Source organism: Rhinolophus sinicus, linkage group LG06 (genome assembly GCF_036562045.2).
Source record: "Rhinolophus sinicus isolate RSC01 linkage group LG06, ASM3656204v1, whole genome shotgun sequence".
NCBI classification, from domain to species: domain Eukaryota; kingdom Metazoa; phylum Chordata; class Mammalia; order Chiroptera; family Rhinolophidae; genus Rhinolophus; species Rhinolophus sinicus.
Genome location: NC_133756.1, coordinates 152,828,241 through 152,842,217, shown reverse-complemented (window position 1 = coordinate 152,842,217; position 13,977 = coordinate 152,828,241). Strand labels below are relative to the sequence as shown.

The 13,977-nt window shown below is 52.0% G+C and overlaps 1 protein-coding gene across 1 annotated transcript in view; it reads right to left on the bottom strand.

Moving 5' to 3' along the window:
- The window catches only part of CRY2 (cryptochrome circadian regulator 2), a 32,407-nt gene that overhangs the window by 8,631 nt on the left and 9,799 nt on the right, over nt 1–13,977 (bottom strand). The window contains exons 3-11 of the mRNA XM_019746397.2: nt 13,372–13,514; nt 11,564–11,748; nt 10,758–10,846; nt 4,901–5,041; nt 3,454–3,765; nt 3,041–3,192; nt 2,717–2,919; nt 2,289–2,381; nt 969–1,110 (exon numbers count right to left, since the gene is read on the bottom strand). Of these exons, the coding sequence (XP_019601956.1) occupies nt 971–1,110; nt 2,289–2,381; nt 2,717–2,919; nt 3,041–3,192; nt 3,454–3,765; nt 4,901–5,041; nt 10,758–10,846; nt 11,564–11,748; nt 13,372–13,514 (1,458 nt within the window). The 3' untranslated portion in view covers nt 969–970. The remainder of the gene's footprint in view (nt 1–968; nt 1,111–2,288; nt 2,382–2,716; nt 2,920–3,040; nt 3,193–3,453; nt 3,766–4,900; nt 5,042–10,757; nt 10,847–11,563; nt 11,749–13,371; nt 13,515–13,977) is intronic.

Below are 13,977 nucleotides of genomic sequence, written 5' to 3'. Positions count from 1 at the left end.
GTGCTCCTAGAACGAGATAGCACCAATCTGTCCGTCAGCAGTGTCTATGACAAAGAGCCGAGCAGGGTAAAGGACACAAGCATCAAAGTCTGTCTCACCTTCACTCCAGTCTAGACGCTCAAACCAGACGGCCGGCCGGGCCCTGAAGTGGAGGGGTTTGGAAAAAGAAACAATCGGCTCCATGGAGAAAATCACCCTCCAATCTCCTGACACAGACATGGCACATAAGGATCAGCCTGAGATGATGCCTCAGAGACGCAGTAATTTATATTTCTCCAAGAAACGCATAAAAGGCCCTTCCTGCTCTAGGGAAGGAGGAGCCAGTTCCTTGTTTTTAAACAACATTCTGGGGGCTTCTAAGAAAGATGAGCGCTGACAGGGAGGTACAGAGCCAAAGCCACAAGGAAGTTGAGAATGGAGGCGTGGTTGTAAGAAGCACAGATACATGATGGGGAGTGGGGGTCTACTGGTCCTTAGGTGGGGCTGGGCCGAGTGAGCCTCTATTCTGAAGGTAAGTGCTGCCCTCCGCTGGCTTGCCTTCAGAACACAGCCTGTCTGGGCAATGGCAGAGGGGCCTCCGGCATCCTCAGACCCTGCCACAGGGCCCTTTCTCCCACAGCCTCACATGCGGGTCTCTGCTTTCTTTTTGTCGGGGTTGACTCTCTTTGATAAGTAGGAAGAGCACCCCCTCCCCGCCATTTTTCCCCCTTAATTGGCAAAGAAAGAAAGGGCTTTCTTTCTTTTATTTTTAATTTACTTTTAAATTTCCTTTCAAATTTTAGAAGGTATAGAAGTCAGAATGGTAGAATTTTTGAGATGAAATCCTAAAACATCATGCAGTCCCCACGAGGTTTTAATCGAGTTTGCTGGGCTTTAACCTCCAGCTGGAAGGGCAGTAGTTTTGCAAACCTGTCCCCACCTCTCTCCTACCTTCCCCCCGAAGCTGAATCTAAGCTGCTGTCACTCACTCTCACACATCCCTGCTCGGCAGCTGTGGGGTGGACAACTCTGCCACCCTGGCCCGTTTGCTGAGTTCTTCACCAGGTGGCTCCTCAGCTGCTTCCAGTTTGCGTTTGGGGGATGCTGCGCCACCGGGTAGTGGTCTTGGGCCTGTAAAGAAGCAGGTTTAAGTGTCACACAGACTGTGCAGAGCCAGCGTGACCCACAGCTGTGCAGTGGCTGCTCTTCAGGGGGCAGGGAGCCTCTCATCAACGCAATGCCTGCATGCAGCTCCTCAGACCTGTCCCTTCACCTTCCTTTCAGCAGTGACCTTGCCTGGAAATGTCCAAGGAGAGCACGACCAGGCTTGCTGGCAGCAGGGCCAGCTTTTGGGCGCCAAATCCCATGGGCTCCCAGCCAGAGATGACCTGGCCTGTCTGCTGTCCAAGCTCTGAAGGTCAGGCATTCCCCTCTGCAACCCTGGCTGGGCCTCCTGAAGTCGGAGCGAGCAGCACCCCCACTGCAAAGCCAGCCTCCCGGGCAAACTAGAAACCCCGCTGCAGTGCGTGCCGGTCTCACCTGATTGATCCCAGAGCCCACGGGGAGGAGGTTAAGGATGCGGCAAGTCTGTCTACTTCTCCCCTTTCCGGCCACCACCAGGCTGCGCTGCCATTGCCTGCCTGACAACTGCACTCAGCTCCTTTCTAACCTCCCTGTCCTCACTCTTGCCCACACTGGCCCCCCCACACAGCTGGCAGAGCGAGCTTGGTAAAACATGAATCAGATCCTGCCTCGGCCCTGTGACCGCCCGCCAGTGCCTTCTCAGTGCCCTCAGATGACAGCGTCTGAATCCTCGCGCACACTGCGCCTACGTGCTGCTGCTCCTGCTCGCTCGTCCTCATCTCTCTCTTATTCTAGCCCCTGACTCAGGACATGGCAGACACACTGGCCTCCTTTCCTTCGTTTCCTGAATGGGCTAAGCTCGTTCCTGTCTCTGGGGCTGCTCTTGCTTTTCCCTTTGCTGGGAAAGCTCTTCCCACAGTTCTTGGAAAGGCCGGCTCTGCTCACTACTTGGGTCCCTTCTCAGAGAGGCATCCCCTGACTACGCCAATCTAAAATCATCCAAAGTAACCTCCTTTCCCCAGCGCCTCTCTTATCAACTCACTCGATTTTGTTTTCCCAAAAGCATTGTTATCTGAAACGATCTTCACGGTCCCTTTACTATCTTTCTCCAGGTGGAATATAAGCTCCACTGGGGCTTTGTTCTCAGCCTTCAGTGACGAAAGTGGTGGTAGTTCCGCAGTGCCCTTGGGACAGGCACAGGCCATGGCGGGCTAGCTGCTACTCACCTGCACTGCTCACGCTCCCAGCCTGCTGTGAGCTGGGCTCTGCCACTGGGTTGCTGAGGTCTTCCACACAGGAGGGGACAGACGCCAGCAGACCTAGGAGAAAGGCAGGGGAGTGATCAGAATTTACTGTCCCAGGACTGCAGTGAGCTGCAGGGCAGGTGAAAACAAAGTTTGGGGTGTGGGGGGGTGCTGGGCCATGACACTGAGGCTCCGTCTCTTCCCACTGGCCACACCCACTCAGAGAGGCCTGATCCAGCCCAGCCTGCATGTCCTGTGTCATGGGAGGTCACGTCCATGTAACAGCCTAGAAGTTAGCACTCAGTCTCCCTTTGCAAATATCTGGAAGTCCCCGTCGATGCCCCCTGGGCCCCAGGTGCTGCCCTTCCTTTCAGAGAGCTGGGGATGGCAGGGGAGTAGTGGCTTCTTACAGAGTCCCCGGTATCGCGAGAGCTGCTGGTAAATCTGCTTCATTCGCTCAATGTTGAGCCGGCTGGTCTCGGCGTGGTTGACGATGGGCCGTGGGTAGTCCACACCAATGATGCACTTGGCTGCCTTCTGAATTGATTCTGGGGCATTCCAGGGCTCATAGATGTATCGAGAGGGGAACCCTTTCAATTTGGGCAGGTATCTCCTGAAACATACATGCCAGATAACCCATCAGCACACTGGGACCCTCCTTTCAAGGGCTAAGGGTATCCCATCCTAGGAGGAGGTCACCGTGGCCAGAAGCAGCGCCTGGTCGGCACACTCACCTGATGTAGTCGCCACTGGGGTCTGTGCGGCGGCCGAAGCCCACAGGGCAGTAGCAATGGAAGAATTGCTGGAAGAAAGCACTGCAGGACAGCCACATCCAGCTGCCTGCATTCACGCTGAAATCTGCATCCAGGAGCAGCTCATCAAACACCTAGATGGGGAGGGTGAGACAATCAGCCGACTTGGGACCTACTGCCATGGTTCTCCCCAAGTCACCACGTGCCCCGTGCAGAAAAGAGCCAAAGCCCATCTGCTGGAAATCCACACCTATGCCCTCTGAGCCCGCAAGGAGGATTTGGAGGGGATCTCCTGGACCCAGGGATCCCACCCCATGCCCCAGCCTACAGGGCGCTGCCTGTGGCCAGGCCTGACAAGAGGGTACAGGCCAGCGTCCCTCTGAGAGAGCACTCACCCGGACCCCGCTCTCCCAGCTGACCCAGAGGTCCCCGCGGGTGAGGAAGCAGGCCACAGCGTGCCTGGCTAGATGGTGGATCCAGCCCTCCTGCCTCAGTTGGGTCATGATGGCGTCAATCCAAGGGAAGCCTGTCTTGCCCTCGGCCCACTTGGCCAGGGCCTCAGGGTTGCGGTCCCAGGGGATCTGGATGCAGATGGGGTTCCCCTCCATGCGGTCAAACCTGGGGTTGTTGGTGGCTGCCGTGTAGAAAAACTCTCGCCACAGGAGTTGCCCAAACAAGGAGAGGGGAGGTGTGCTGTTCCGCTTCACCTGGGGGTGGGAGGAACATGTGGGTATAAATACTCACCCAGCTCCCAGGACCATGTCACTCAGGCCCCTCCCATATAGGACTGTGGAGCTGTGGGCCTGCCATGAACGTGGTGGCTCCAAACCCCCCAGACATGTGAAGGGAGCACCCCTAGGAGGGACACAGTGCACCTGCAGACTGAAGCCCCAGGCCCTGGCTGTGGCCTGCTCTGAGCAATGAGGGCGCCTGTAGAGAGGTGGGCAGTGGAAAGGGACGTCACTGCTGAACTCTGCGCTGGGGACCGAACTCTGCACTGGGGAGCAAACGCTGGGTCACGATCCTTATCCTCAAGGGTCCTTGTTTGGCTCCACTTTCTAGAATGTCACAGGGATCTTCCCCATCACTACGTATAAAAAATGCTCACTTTAGATTCTGGTTACATAAGTTATACACAACAGCCTGGATCTGGGGCCATGACAAAATTAAGAGATCAGACCTCCAGGCAAATACTGATTTTCCTAAAATCACAAAATTACCCACCAAACTGGCACAGCCTCCCCATGCCACAGAATCCTAATTGGCAAGGACAGGGAAATGTGAAACAATGCACACAAGGAAGAGGTGGTGTGTTGCCCTCTCTCCGTCTGGGGGTGGGGCATTACCACAGGGATATCTGCCCGTGGTCCGTATGGCACGGCTCTACATGGCACGACCCTCCATGCAGCCCTCGGTCATCGCCTCATCAGACATGGGCCACAGCCACTCCTGGACTCCCCGTTCCAATGCTGTGGACACTGCCCCAGAGAGGGCTGCTGTGCTCTTCAGCTGAGGACCGGCTCCAGCCTCGCCCTCCCTGCCCCCACCTGCTGCCCGCAGATCTGTCACCTCTAGGGCACAGCCTGAGGTCAGCTTTTCTGCCCGCCCTGCTCTACTTGATACCCCGGATTTTATGCAGATCAGCAGTTTGGGCTGCTCAGCTCTGCCAGCTCTTGGACGTGGCCTCTTCCCCACCTTCTCTGACTGTACACACACGTAAGTACCTCCAGGACGCACACCCAGTGCCCACCCCCAGGGCCAGAGGGAAGGCCCCTTTCAGGGTGACTCAGTGGCCCAGAAGGCCCAGGTCCACTCGGCGTGCTGCCATCACCGCGGCCTTACTTTTTTATACAGGTCCCACAGGCGGTAGTAGAAGAGGCGGCAGGAGAGGCACCCGAAGCGCAGGTAGGGGCTGAGGCCCGTGGGGCTGGCCAGCAGGGAGTTGGCGTTCATTCGGGGTCTCTCATAGTTGGCAACCCAGGCCTGCAGTGAAAGAGAAGGAGAAGGCGAAGAAAGGAGAGGCCTGGATATCACAGAGAAAACAACTGAGGCACTACTAGGTGGTTAAGGAATTTGCCTAAGGTCGCAGAACAGAAAGCTAAGAAGCCAGGCCCCGAACGCTGCTCATTTCACTCCTTCATGCCGGCAGGATTTTCGGGGGACCCACCATTAGACCGAATAATGAGGCCCATGTTCTTGTCCTGACTCTGCTATTGAACTTGTGGTTTGATGGGGAACAAGTTATTTAGTCCCTCGGCTACTTACCTATTAAATGAGAACAAAATTTCCCACCTCCCGGGGGATTAAACAAAATGACATGAAAGAATTCTGTAAGCACCAAATGATCTGTGATGATACAGGAGAAAAGGAAAAAGGCTTCTACTTTACAGAAAATAAATATCCCTATCTCAGTCCCCGCTCTCATCACAGAGCCCCCGAGGCAGCTGCTGCCTCGTGGCTACCCAGGGACTTCTCGCCATTGTTCACGGTGGCTGCGAAAGGAGGGACTCAGTCCAATACATTCCTGGCGACCCACAAAGGCATTCATTTCTGGGGTCAGTTGTCATATAGTATCATCGGTCTTGTTTTTCCCATCACTTGCCGCTGGCATGGTGCTTTACCGCACAACTCACTGCTACCTTTGTCCTCTCATTTGATCTTAACAATCCTGAGGCACCATTTATCATTATCTCCTTTCAAAAATGACAAAATGACACTCAAAGGATTATGTGACCCTTCTGGGGTTACAGAGACGATAAGAGACACAGCTGGGGGAACTTAGCTTGTGACTCCAGATTCCAGTCTGTGTCCACTACATCTAGTAAGTGCTCTCTTCTCAACTCCGAACACTCTGTCCCTTCATGATGACCAGTTCACAGACTTTACACTCTCCTTAGACCTCCTAGTCCACGCTTCCCCACCACCCTTCGCAGATGACCTTCCTTCCTAATGATAAGGAGACAGAAGCCATCAAATCTACAAAGACACCTGCACCCATCCCTACCCCTACCCCTCCTGTGACCCTGCCCAAGGCCAAGGCCTCCACCTGGCTCTAGAGGCCTCACCTCTTCCTTCTTTTGCACATTCAATGTCTCTCTCTCTCCAGTTTCTACTCCAAGGACACTGGGAAAACGATCTCGTTTCTTTGCAGACTAAACTAAAATAAAGGACCTCCCGTAACCCTGTGGGCCTCTACCCTTGGGTCCTCTTCCTTCCCTTCACGGCCAGCCTGCCCATTTCCCCACCCCACCTCCACTTTCTAGCCCACCCTACTCTGGCTTCCACCTTCATCGCTGCCAACAAGCTGGCTCCCACCACTGTCTGACTTCCGTGCCACTGAGTCCTGCAGGCGTTTTCTGTCCTTGTGTCTCAGGACCTGTGAGCAGCACCTCACCCTGCCGATCACTCCGCTGCCCGTGCCCTCCATGCCATTAGCCTCCGGACCCCACATGCTCCTGGCTGCCTCCCACCTGGCTGGCTGCTCTGGTGTTTCACCAGCTCCAACACCCATCCTGACCCCTAAGTGCACGCATCCCAGGGCTCTGTCCTAGGTCCTCTACTCAACTGTGTCCCTGGGCGAGCTCCTCCAGTCCCGTGGCTCCTACGGCAGTCTCTGCAGATGCGCACCGTCCACGTCTGTGCCCTCGCCCAGACAGCTCACCTGGGGTCCCCATCACTCCATCCAGCTTCCTGTCGGAGTTCTCTCCCTGACTGCCTTTCAGGCACCACGTGTAACAGGCTCTTTTCTTTAAACCACTCTTCCATTGGCATTCCCTGTCTCAGAAAATGCACTGTCATCCACCCAGCAGCCCAAGCCAAAGCCTTTGATTTCCCCCTCTCCAAATCCTGTCAATTCTACTGTCCAAATAGTTTTCAAATCTGTCCCTTTCTTTCCATCCTCTATTGCTACCAGCCTGGTTCAGGCTAAGATCTTATCTAGACTGGCCAACTGTGACAGCCTCCTAACTGACCTCCCAACATCTCGTCCTGTCCCCCTCCCATCTAGTCTCCACACTGGGAGCAGAATGATTATTTAAAATGCCTATCCCAACTTAAGCTTTTTGAGAGTCAAAAATTATATGCAGATTTTCAATTGCACGGGGGTCAGGACTCCATACCCCCACATTGTTCAAGGGTAAACTGTATATACATATTAAATCATTATGTTGTGTACCTTAAACTAATAAATGCTATATGTCAATTACAATATATCTCAATAAAACTAGAAAAAATTATTGAAACTGGTGACGAGTATAAGGGGGTTCATTATTCTATTCTCTACTTTTGGGTATATTTTAAATTTCCAAATAAAAAGTTTAATATTTTAAAACTAAAAAAGAGATAAACAGAATAAAATGCCTGTCCCTTAGGACAGCATGTGCACTTCCTGTTGTTCTTAGGATAGAGTCCCAAATCTTAGGCACAGCCTCCGAGCACCCCACAGTGTGCGTGGGCCCATCTTTCAGCTTTGTCTCTCATCCCTCTTCTAAGCACCACGCTTGCACTAGCCTTTGCCCACGCAGCTCCCTTGGCCTGGAACGCGATCTTCCTTTCCACTCACCGCCTCTTGGTTAAGTTGGGCTCTTCTTTCGAGTCTCAACCTAAAGGCCACTTTCGCAGCAGGAGAGCCCCCAGGTATTAGGGTATGTGCCTCTAACCGACACGAGGTATATTTGCCTGCTGCATCCATCCTTGCCGACCTCACTTTGAAAAGCTATTTGTTTGAAGTGAAACACAGCTGCAGAAACCACACAGATGTGTGGCTTAAGGAATTATTATTATTCTAAGGCAAACACCTGCACGACCACCACCAAGGATCGGAGCCTTGCTGGCCACCCCTGAGGCCCATCTAAATGCTTAGCCCCGTCACGGTCCCCTCACCCAACTTCTATAATAATCACTTTGCATTTAAAAATGTTTACATTTTTCTATTTTTGCAAAGCCTATTTGGAGGGGAGGGCTTTATCACAGTTATTCCTTGCATTTTTAAGGGTTGTTTTTTTCCCATCCAAATGCGCATCCCCTGGCATCACAATTTAGCCTTGGCCAGTTGAGAAACTTTGATGTTATTTACTTTATTCTACACATTTCCTGTTATTTTTTTCTTTTCCTTTCAGTTTTTCTGCAGAAGAACCCAGGCCATACGACTTGCACTGGTTCCCACAGTGTGGATTTTGCTGATTGCACCCTCACGGTGCAGCTCGACATGTCCCACTGTCCTGGGTATTACCTGCAAGTTGGAGGCTGGAACCAGACTGGGCTGGACTCAGGTTTATCTCTTTGGTAAGACTACAGGGGCAACATAATGCCTGGTTTTCTCTCTTTATGGGGTTAGCAGTCATTAATGCATAATGTGTCATCAGTGGGGGTTGCAAAATATTCTAATTCCGTCATTCCTTTTTCATTTAATAACAGGGATACTATTTTTTTTTTTTAATTTTATTTTTTTTAGGGAGGGCACAGCTCACAGTGGCCCATGCGGGGATCGAACCATCGAACTGGCAACCTTGGTGTTATCAGCACCACTCTCTAACCAACTGAGCTAACCGGCCACCCCTAGGGATACGATTATAGCTTGTCCTCATCTACTACTGGGTAGCCCAGTGGTAAACATCATGCAGTTTGCTTTCCCTTTTTGGTAACAGCACCTAATTTTCTCGTGGTGACTCAGCCTTCCCTAATCTCAGTCCAATGGATAAAGTGGAGCTGAGCCCACCTCCTGACTCTGGGACTGAGCTCCTGATGCAAGTGTGCCAGGGAAAGCTCCCCTTCCCGAGCCTTAGTGACTGAATCAGGAAGTCACATGCCCCAAGCCAGGCCAATGAAAACACTCCTCGGGACATTTTCTGGAGCTTTTGGAAAAGAGGCACACCACTTCCTTCCTCTGGTGCTGCTAAACAGATTGAAAATAAGCTGCTGCTGACCACCTTTGCCACTACTGAAGGAAAGCCTGCCTAGGAGTGAAATAGTACAGAAGAAAGCAGAGCTGAGCGATAGAGAACGTATTCCTGGCAGCAGTATTTGGAAACCTACATCCAGCTGTATCTGAAGGCTGCTCTTTGGACTCTTGCTTGTGTGAGCTAAAACATTCCTTTTTTCAAAAGCCAAGTTGTAAACCAGAACTGATTCATCTAACGCTTTTATTTGTTGCTCCCATAATCCTCTGAACCACTCCTTTCCTAACCCTTAACACATTGTAACTCTTTGTTTCATGACTGTTATCTCCAATAGACTATGGAGACAGACTCCACGCCTGTCTTGTTGTGCAGTCTTTCTAGTGACCAGACCACCCTGACACAAGTAGATGCTCACTTCAGGTTTGGACAACTGACGAAGTTAACATAAACCTCCTGAAATCTGGTTGAACTCCTGTCCATCAGGTACCTTTTGTTCTCCCAGATGTGTAGGACTCGGTATTTCCTCTGGCCACCAGAGTCTGAAAGGCCCTGACCACAGGCCCCAGGACAGAAGAGACCCTTCAGGCCTATGTGGAAAAGGAGCGCAAACTTGATGATCTAAGGGGCGTTCCTCTACAAGATGTTTCTGAGGTGATAATAATCCACAGGCCCTAAATTAGTCTTTGCATTCTTAAGTCTTACCCTACTCCTGCCGTCCCATTTGTCCTCTCCACCCTTCTGCCTCCTGGGCTCTGCCTTTGTCTCCAAACTGATCCCAAGATTCTCTGGGTAAAACTCCTGACGGGAACAGAGACAGCTGGTTCCCCAAAGCCCTTGGGCATCAGTTCTCATCCTTTTAAGTCAGCAGATCTTGCTGTCTGCTCTGGCTGATGGCAACAGCCAGATGGGGACATCAGGGCTGCTGGGCCTCAGGGAGGCTGGGCCCACGGCTCCCCCAGGGCCGGGAAGCATTCCTCCCAGCAGGCCTGCCTTCCCACTGTCCCTTTGTTAGCACCTGCCCATCACCTGGCCAAATGCCTCACCATCTGAGCAGGAATACAAAGAGTTGTGATTTTCGGGACCAAGTCTATAAACTAGCTGCAGGGGATAGGAAACTGGGAGCTGACTATTCTCAGTCAGGAGAACCTTCTGTGCTCCTCTAGTCCCAGGGTGGAGGGGGCCAAGGCCATAGTTGAGGAGTGCCTCTGGGGTCTCTGCCGCTTTCTTTTCCCTTGGGAAGTGGGCCATTTGTTCTTTGCCTCCAAGCAAATGGAAATCAATGCCTTGGAGGGGACTCAGCAAAAGGTAGGGGGACACAAAAACACAGAACAATTAATCTTATGGACTTTACCGATCAGATAACCTTTTAGTAGGGGCAACATGCCCACAGATGAAAGAAAAGCAATATATAGCATTCCTTTGAGAATCACGTACAACAAGATCTCACTCTAGTACTAACTATGTGACCTTAGGCAAGTTCAGTGACAGCTCTAAACCTTGATTTCCTAATCTACAAAATGGAGAGCTTAATACCTACTTTGTAGGGCTGTTGAAAAGACTGAAGGAACTAATGCAAGCAGGCACTTAACCCAGATAAGCTCAGCCCAGTGACCAGTATGTGCTAAGCACGCACTAAGCGGTGGCTGCTATTATTGCTGTTCTTGTTACGGCCATCAGGAAGATTTTTCATTTTTCAACCACTCTGAGCTAAGAGGCACCAAGGGACACGAACCTGACCTTATACCCCCCATTGCATGGGTGCCAACATCTGAGCTTCTTTGTCTCAGAAAGGGGCTCCATACCTTCCGTTCCAAGTGCTTATCCAGGCGGGCCAGAGCTTCTGTCTCTCCTCCTTGCCAAACAGCTGGGCCAAGTCCTTCCGTGGGGAAGCCTACAAGAGAAGGAGCACGTCCGGGTTTGAAGGTCAGGCCTTTCCAGCGCTAGCTCGGCAAGTCCTGACACTTGGAGCTTCATGAGAACTGGACCGTGGTGATCTTGGCGCTACTGGGTCTGAGATAATCCTTAACTTCCAGTGTTTTCTAGATTATTCTGGTTCTCTTCCGACTGTGACTTTTCTCCTTTCCCTTTACTTCCCCCCCCCTCCTTGCAGGCAGATAGAACAATCCTGGACTGCTGCTCTCTCTTTCAGTTTAGCCGGCAATAATTGTGACTTTCAGGTGAGAAAGGCTAACTTTGTTCAGATCAAAAAATGGGGGGTGGAGGGAGGAAGGGGAAGCTGACAGAACTCCGCCCTTTCAACAGAAACAATACTAATCATCTTGGTATTGAGAAACCCATTGATGCCAGCACCAGACTGTGCCTATATCACCTGAGAAGGAAAAGTACAAAAATAGAGGCATGAACTAGAAACACAAAATTACATACATGAGTATGGACAGAAAAAAGACCAGAAGGACATACTCCAAAATTCACAATGATTATCTTTGGGTGGTGGGTAATAGTGATTGCTATTTCCATTTTCATTTCTCTGTATTTTCTAAACTGTCTGTTACAACAAGCATTACTCTGGCCAAGAAGAAAAAGCCAGTGAGCTATTTTACAAAAAAGGCGGTGCCAGCATAAGAGGCTTGGGGCCGGAAGTACGCACCCAGCTCCTCTAGGGACGGCACACCATAGGTTTCGTCGTGGTTCTCTTGGATCTCGGCCCTGCAGCTCTCCATCTGCTGGCTGGTCACGGAGCCCAGGGGCTTCTTGGGCAACTCCATGCGGCTGATGATGGCCTGAAAGCGCTTGTAGGTAAGAGGCGGCTTCTGCCCATTTAGCTCGATGATCCTGGGAATTCCAAAGCACACCTAACGTCACTCACAACGCCCTTTGGTTTGGGTCCCTGCTCACACAGAAAACAGCCAGACTCTGAAAGCTTGGAGGGTACCTTTCCTCATCCATACACAGGTCCCTCCCCTAAGTGGAAAGGGGGGGAAGGGAGGCTACATCTCCTTTTTTCCGAGAGGGAAAATGAAGCCTAGAGGGCTAGAGCAGGTGCCTCAGGTAACAGAGCAAGGCAGGGCCAAAGAGGGGCCTCAATTCCAGGTTCCCTGGTGTTGACACGGAGCTGCCTAAAGACAGAGACTGACCAGATCCCTCTCATTGTGAAAAACTCCCACCAGTCTTCTTGGTACTCGGCCTGACTCTCCAAGCCATGGGAATCCCCATGGACCTTTCTCTCTGTCCCTTGAGGAAGTTCTTTGATGAGGGCTGCAAACGTGTTCCTTTGTGGGAAAATCATTCCCTTTTGGTCCCTATTTCCTAGAACAGAGAGGGGGAGAACAGTCTCTCCTCCCTAAATCAGAGACTGGGCCTGGGGTTATTAATAGCAACAACTAATACTTAAATGGCACTTTGCAGTTTCCAAAATATTGTTTCAAGAGCAAGGGAAACATAGCTGCACTCAGGTAAGAAGATATAGGACAGTAAGAGAAGAATTGAGACTGTTTATATAAGGAAGAACTGGGACGGTTTGAAGCCCGATTCCCGGGGCTCCTGTTGGTCACACAGCAGCTTACGCACGACCGTAAGACCGGCTGGCTGGGTGAGTTCATTTCTCAGTTGTCTGTCTCTCTCATTAGAGTTGATGTAAGGTTGGCTCCTGCCCCTGCAGCACCTCCCCCCTCCTCTGGCACGAGGCAGGAGGAGGAGCTCCACACCCAGCATCTCCCCTGGAGAGCTCAGCTCACGTGCAGAGCTGTGTGACCCGGCTCCTGGCAGCCTGGGGAGAGGGGGGCAGGGAGAAGTGGTGGCTGCTGGCTTGGCAGCAGCAGCAGCAGCAGCAGCAGCAGCAGCAGGAGGGTGACAGCTCTGCCAGGGAAGGGGAGGACAGGGTTTCCTCCTAGACTCTCTGAAAGCAGAGGCCTGTCCCCAAGGAGAGAGGCCACTCTGTCGTTATCGGCTCCTTGCAGGGATCTCTGGAGCCTCCTGAACGACATCTAAATGCATGGCCTGGGAAACCAGAGAGCCAGAGGAGCCCAGGGAACTCTATGAGATACAGAAACTGAGCCCCTGAGAACAGAGCTCTGCTGAGGGGGTAACCTTTAGGGTCTAATGAGATCAGAGGGCGGCCTTTGAGGAGCAGGACAGAAGTGGGAGTCTGAGGAGCGGGTGGGACGAGCATATCAGGAGCAGACCTATGAAGATCGTGAGTGGGGATCCTCACAGCTTCCATCCTTTGGGCCTAATGAGCCTCTTTGCACCCAAATCGGGTAAAGCACTCTGTGACCTGTTCTACACGTACAGGCCCCAACTCTGGTCCATTCTCCTCTAGCTTCTAGAAGATACCATACACATCTCATGTGCCAGGTGGGTGGCTTTATAGCTAAACCTCCCCAAGTTCTGCTCAGCAGGGGCCCATATCACCAACTCCCAGAATTTGCCACCTGACCCTTGGGACCCACCTCTTACCTGTCCAGGTCATAGAGAGTATGAGAGTTCTCGGTCACCACCTCCACACCAGCCTCCTTGGCCATCTTCATGATGGCGGCATCCCGTTCTTTCCCAAAAGGCTCAGAGTCATATTCAAAGGTCAAGCGGGTCACCCCCCATTCCTGTGGGGAGAGAATCTGTTACGCTAAACACTGTTTAGGCACTCAGCTCCTTCCTGAGAAGGAACAAAGCAAGTCTAGAAATCAGTCAGAATGGGCTACAGAACAAACTAGGGACAATGATTTGAACCGGAAAGCAAACAACCTGAGGTTCACAAGGTTTGAGGAGGGCAGGCCTTTGAGGTGAGGCCAACAGCAAGGTAACATGGGAGCCCAAGTGTAGTGGTCTCTCTGTGGAGTCAGGAGAGAGGTGGAGAGAGCCCTGTGTACTTGCTGTGACCTTGAGATAGGAGAATGCATCAGGAGGCTATAAATACAATGCTCTCAGGAAGCCCCGAGTCCCTGCAAGAGGCGCTGATTCACTGGTGGAGACAGTGAGGGACAGGATCGCCACCTCCCTCCTGCTCGGCGAGCCTTTCCCAGAACTCCTCACGGCCCTGTAAACTTCTGGCCTAGTTTTCCTGGC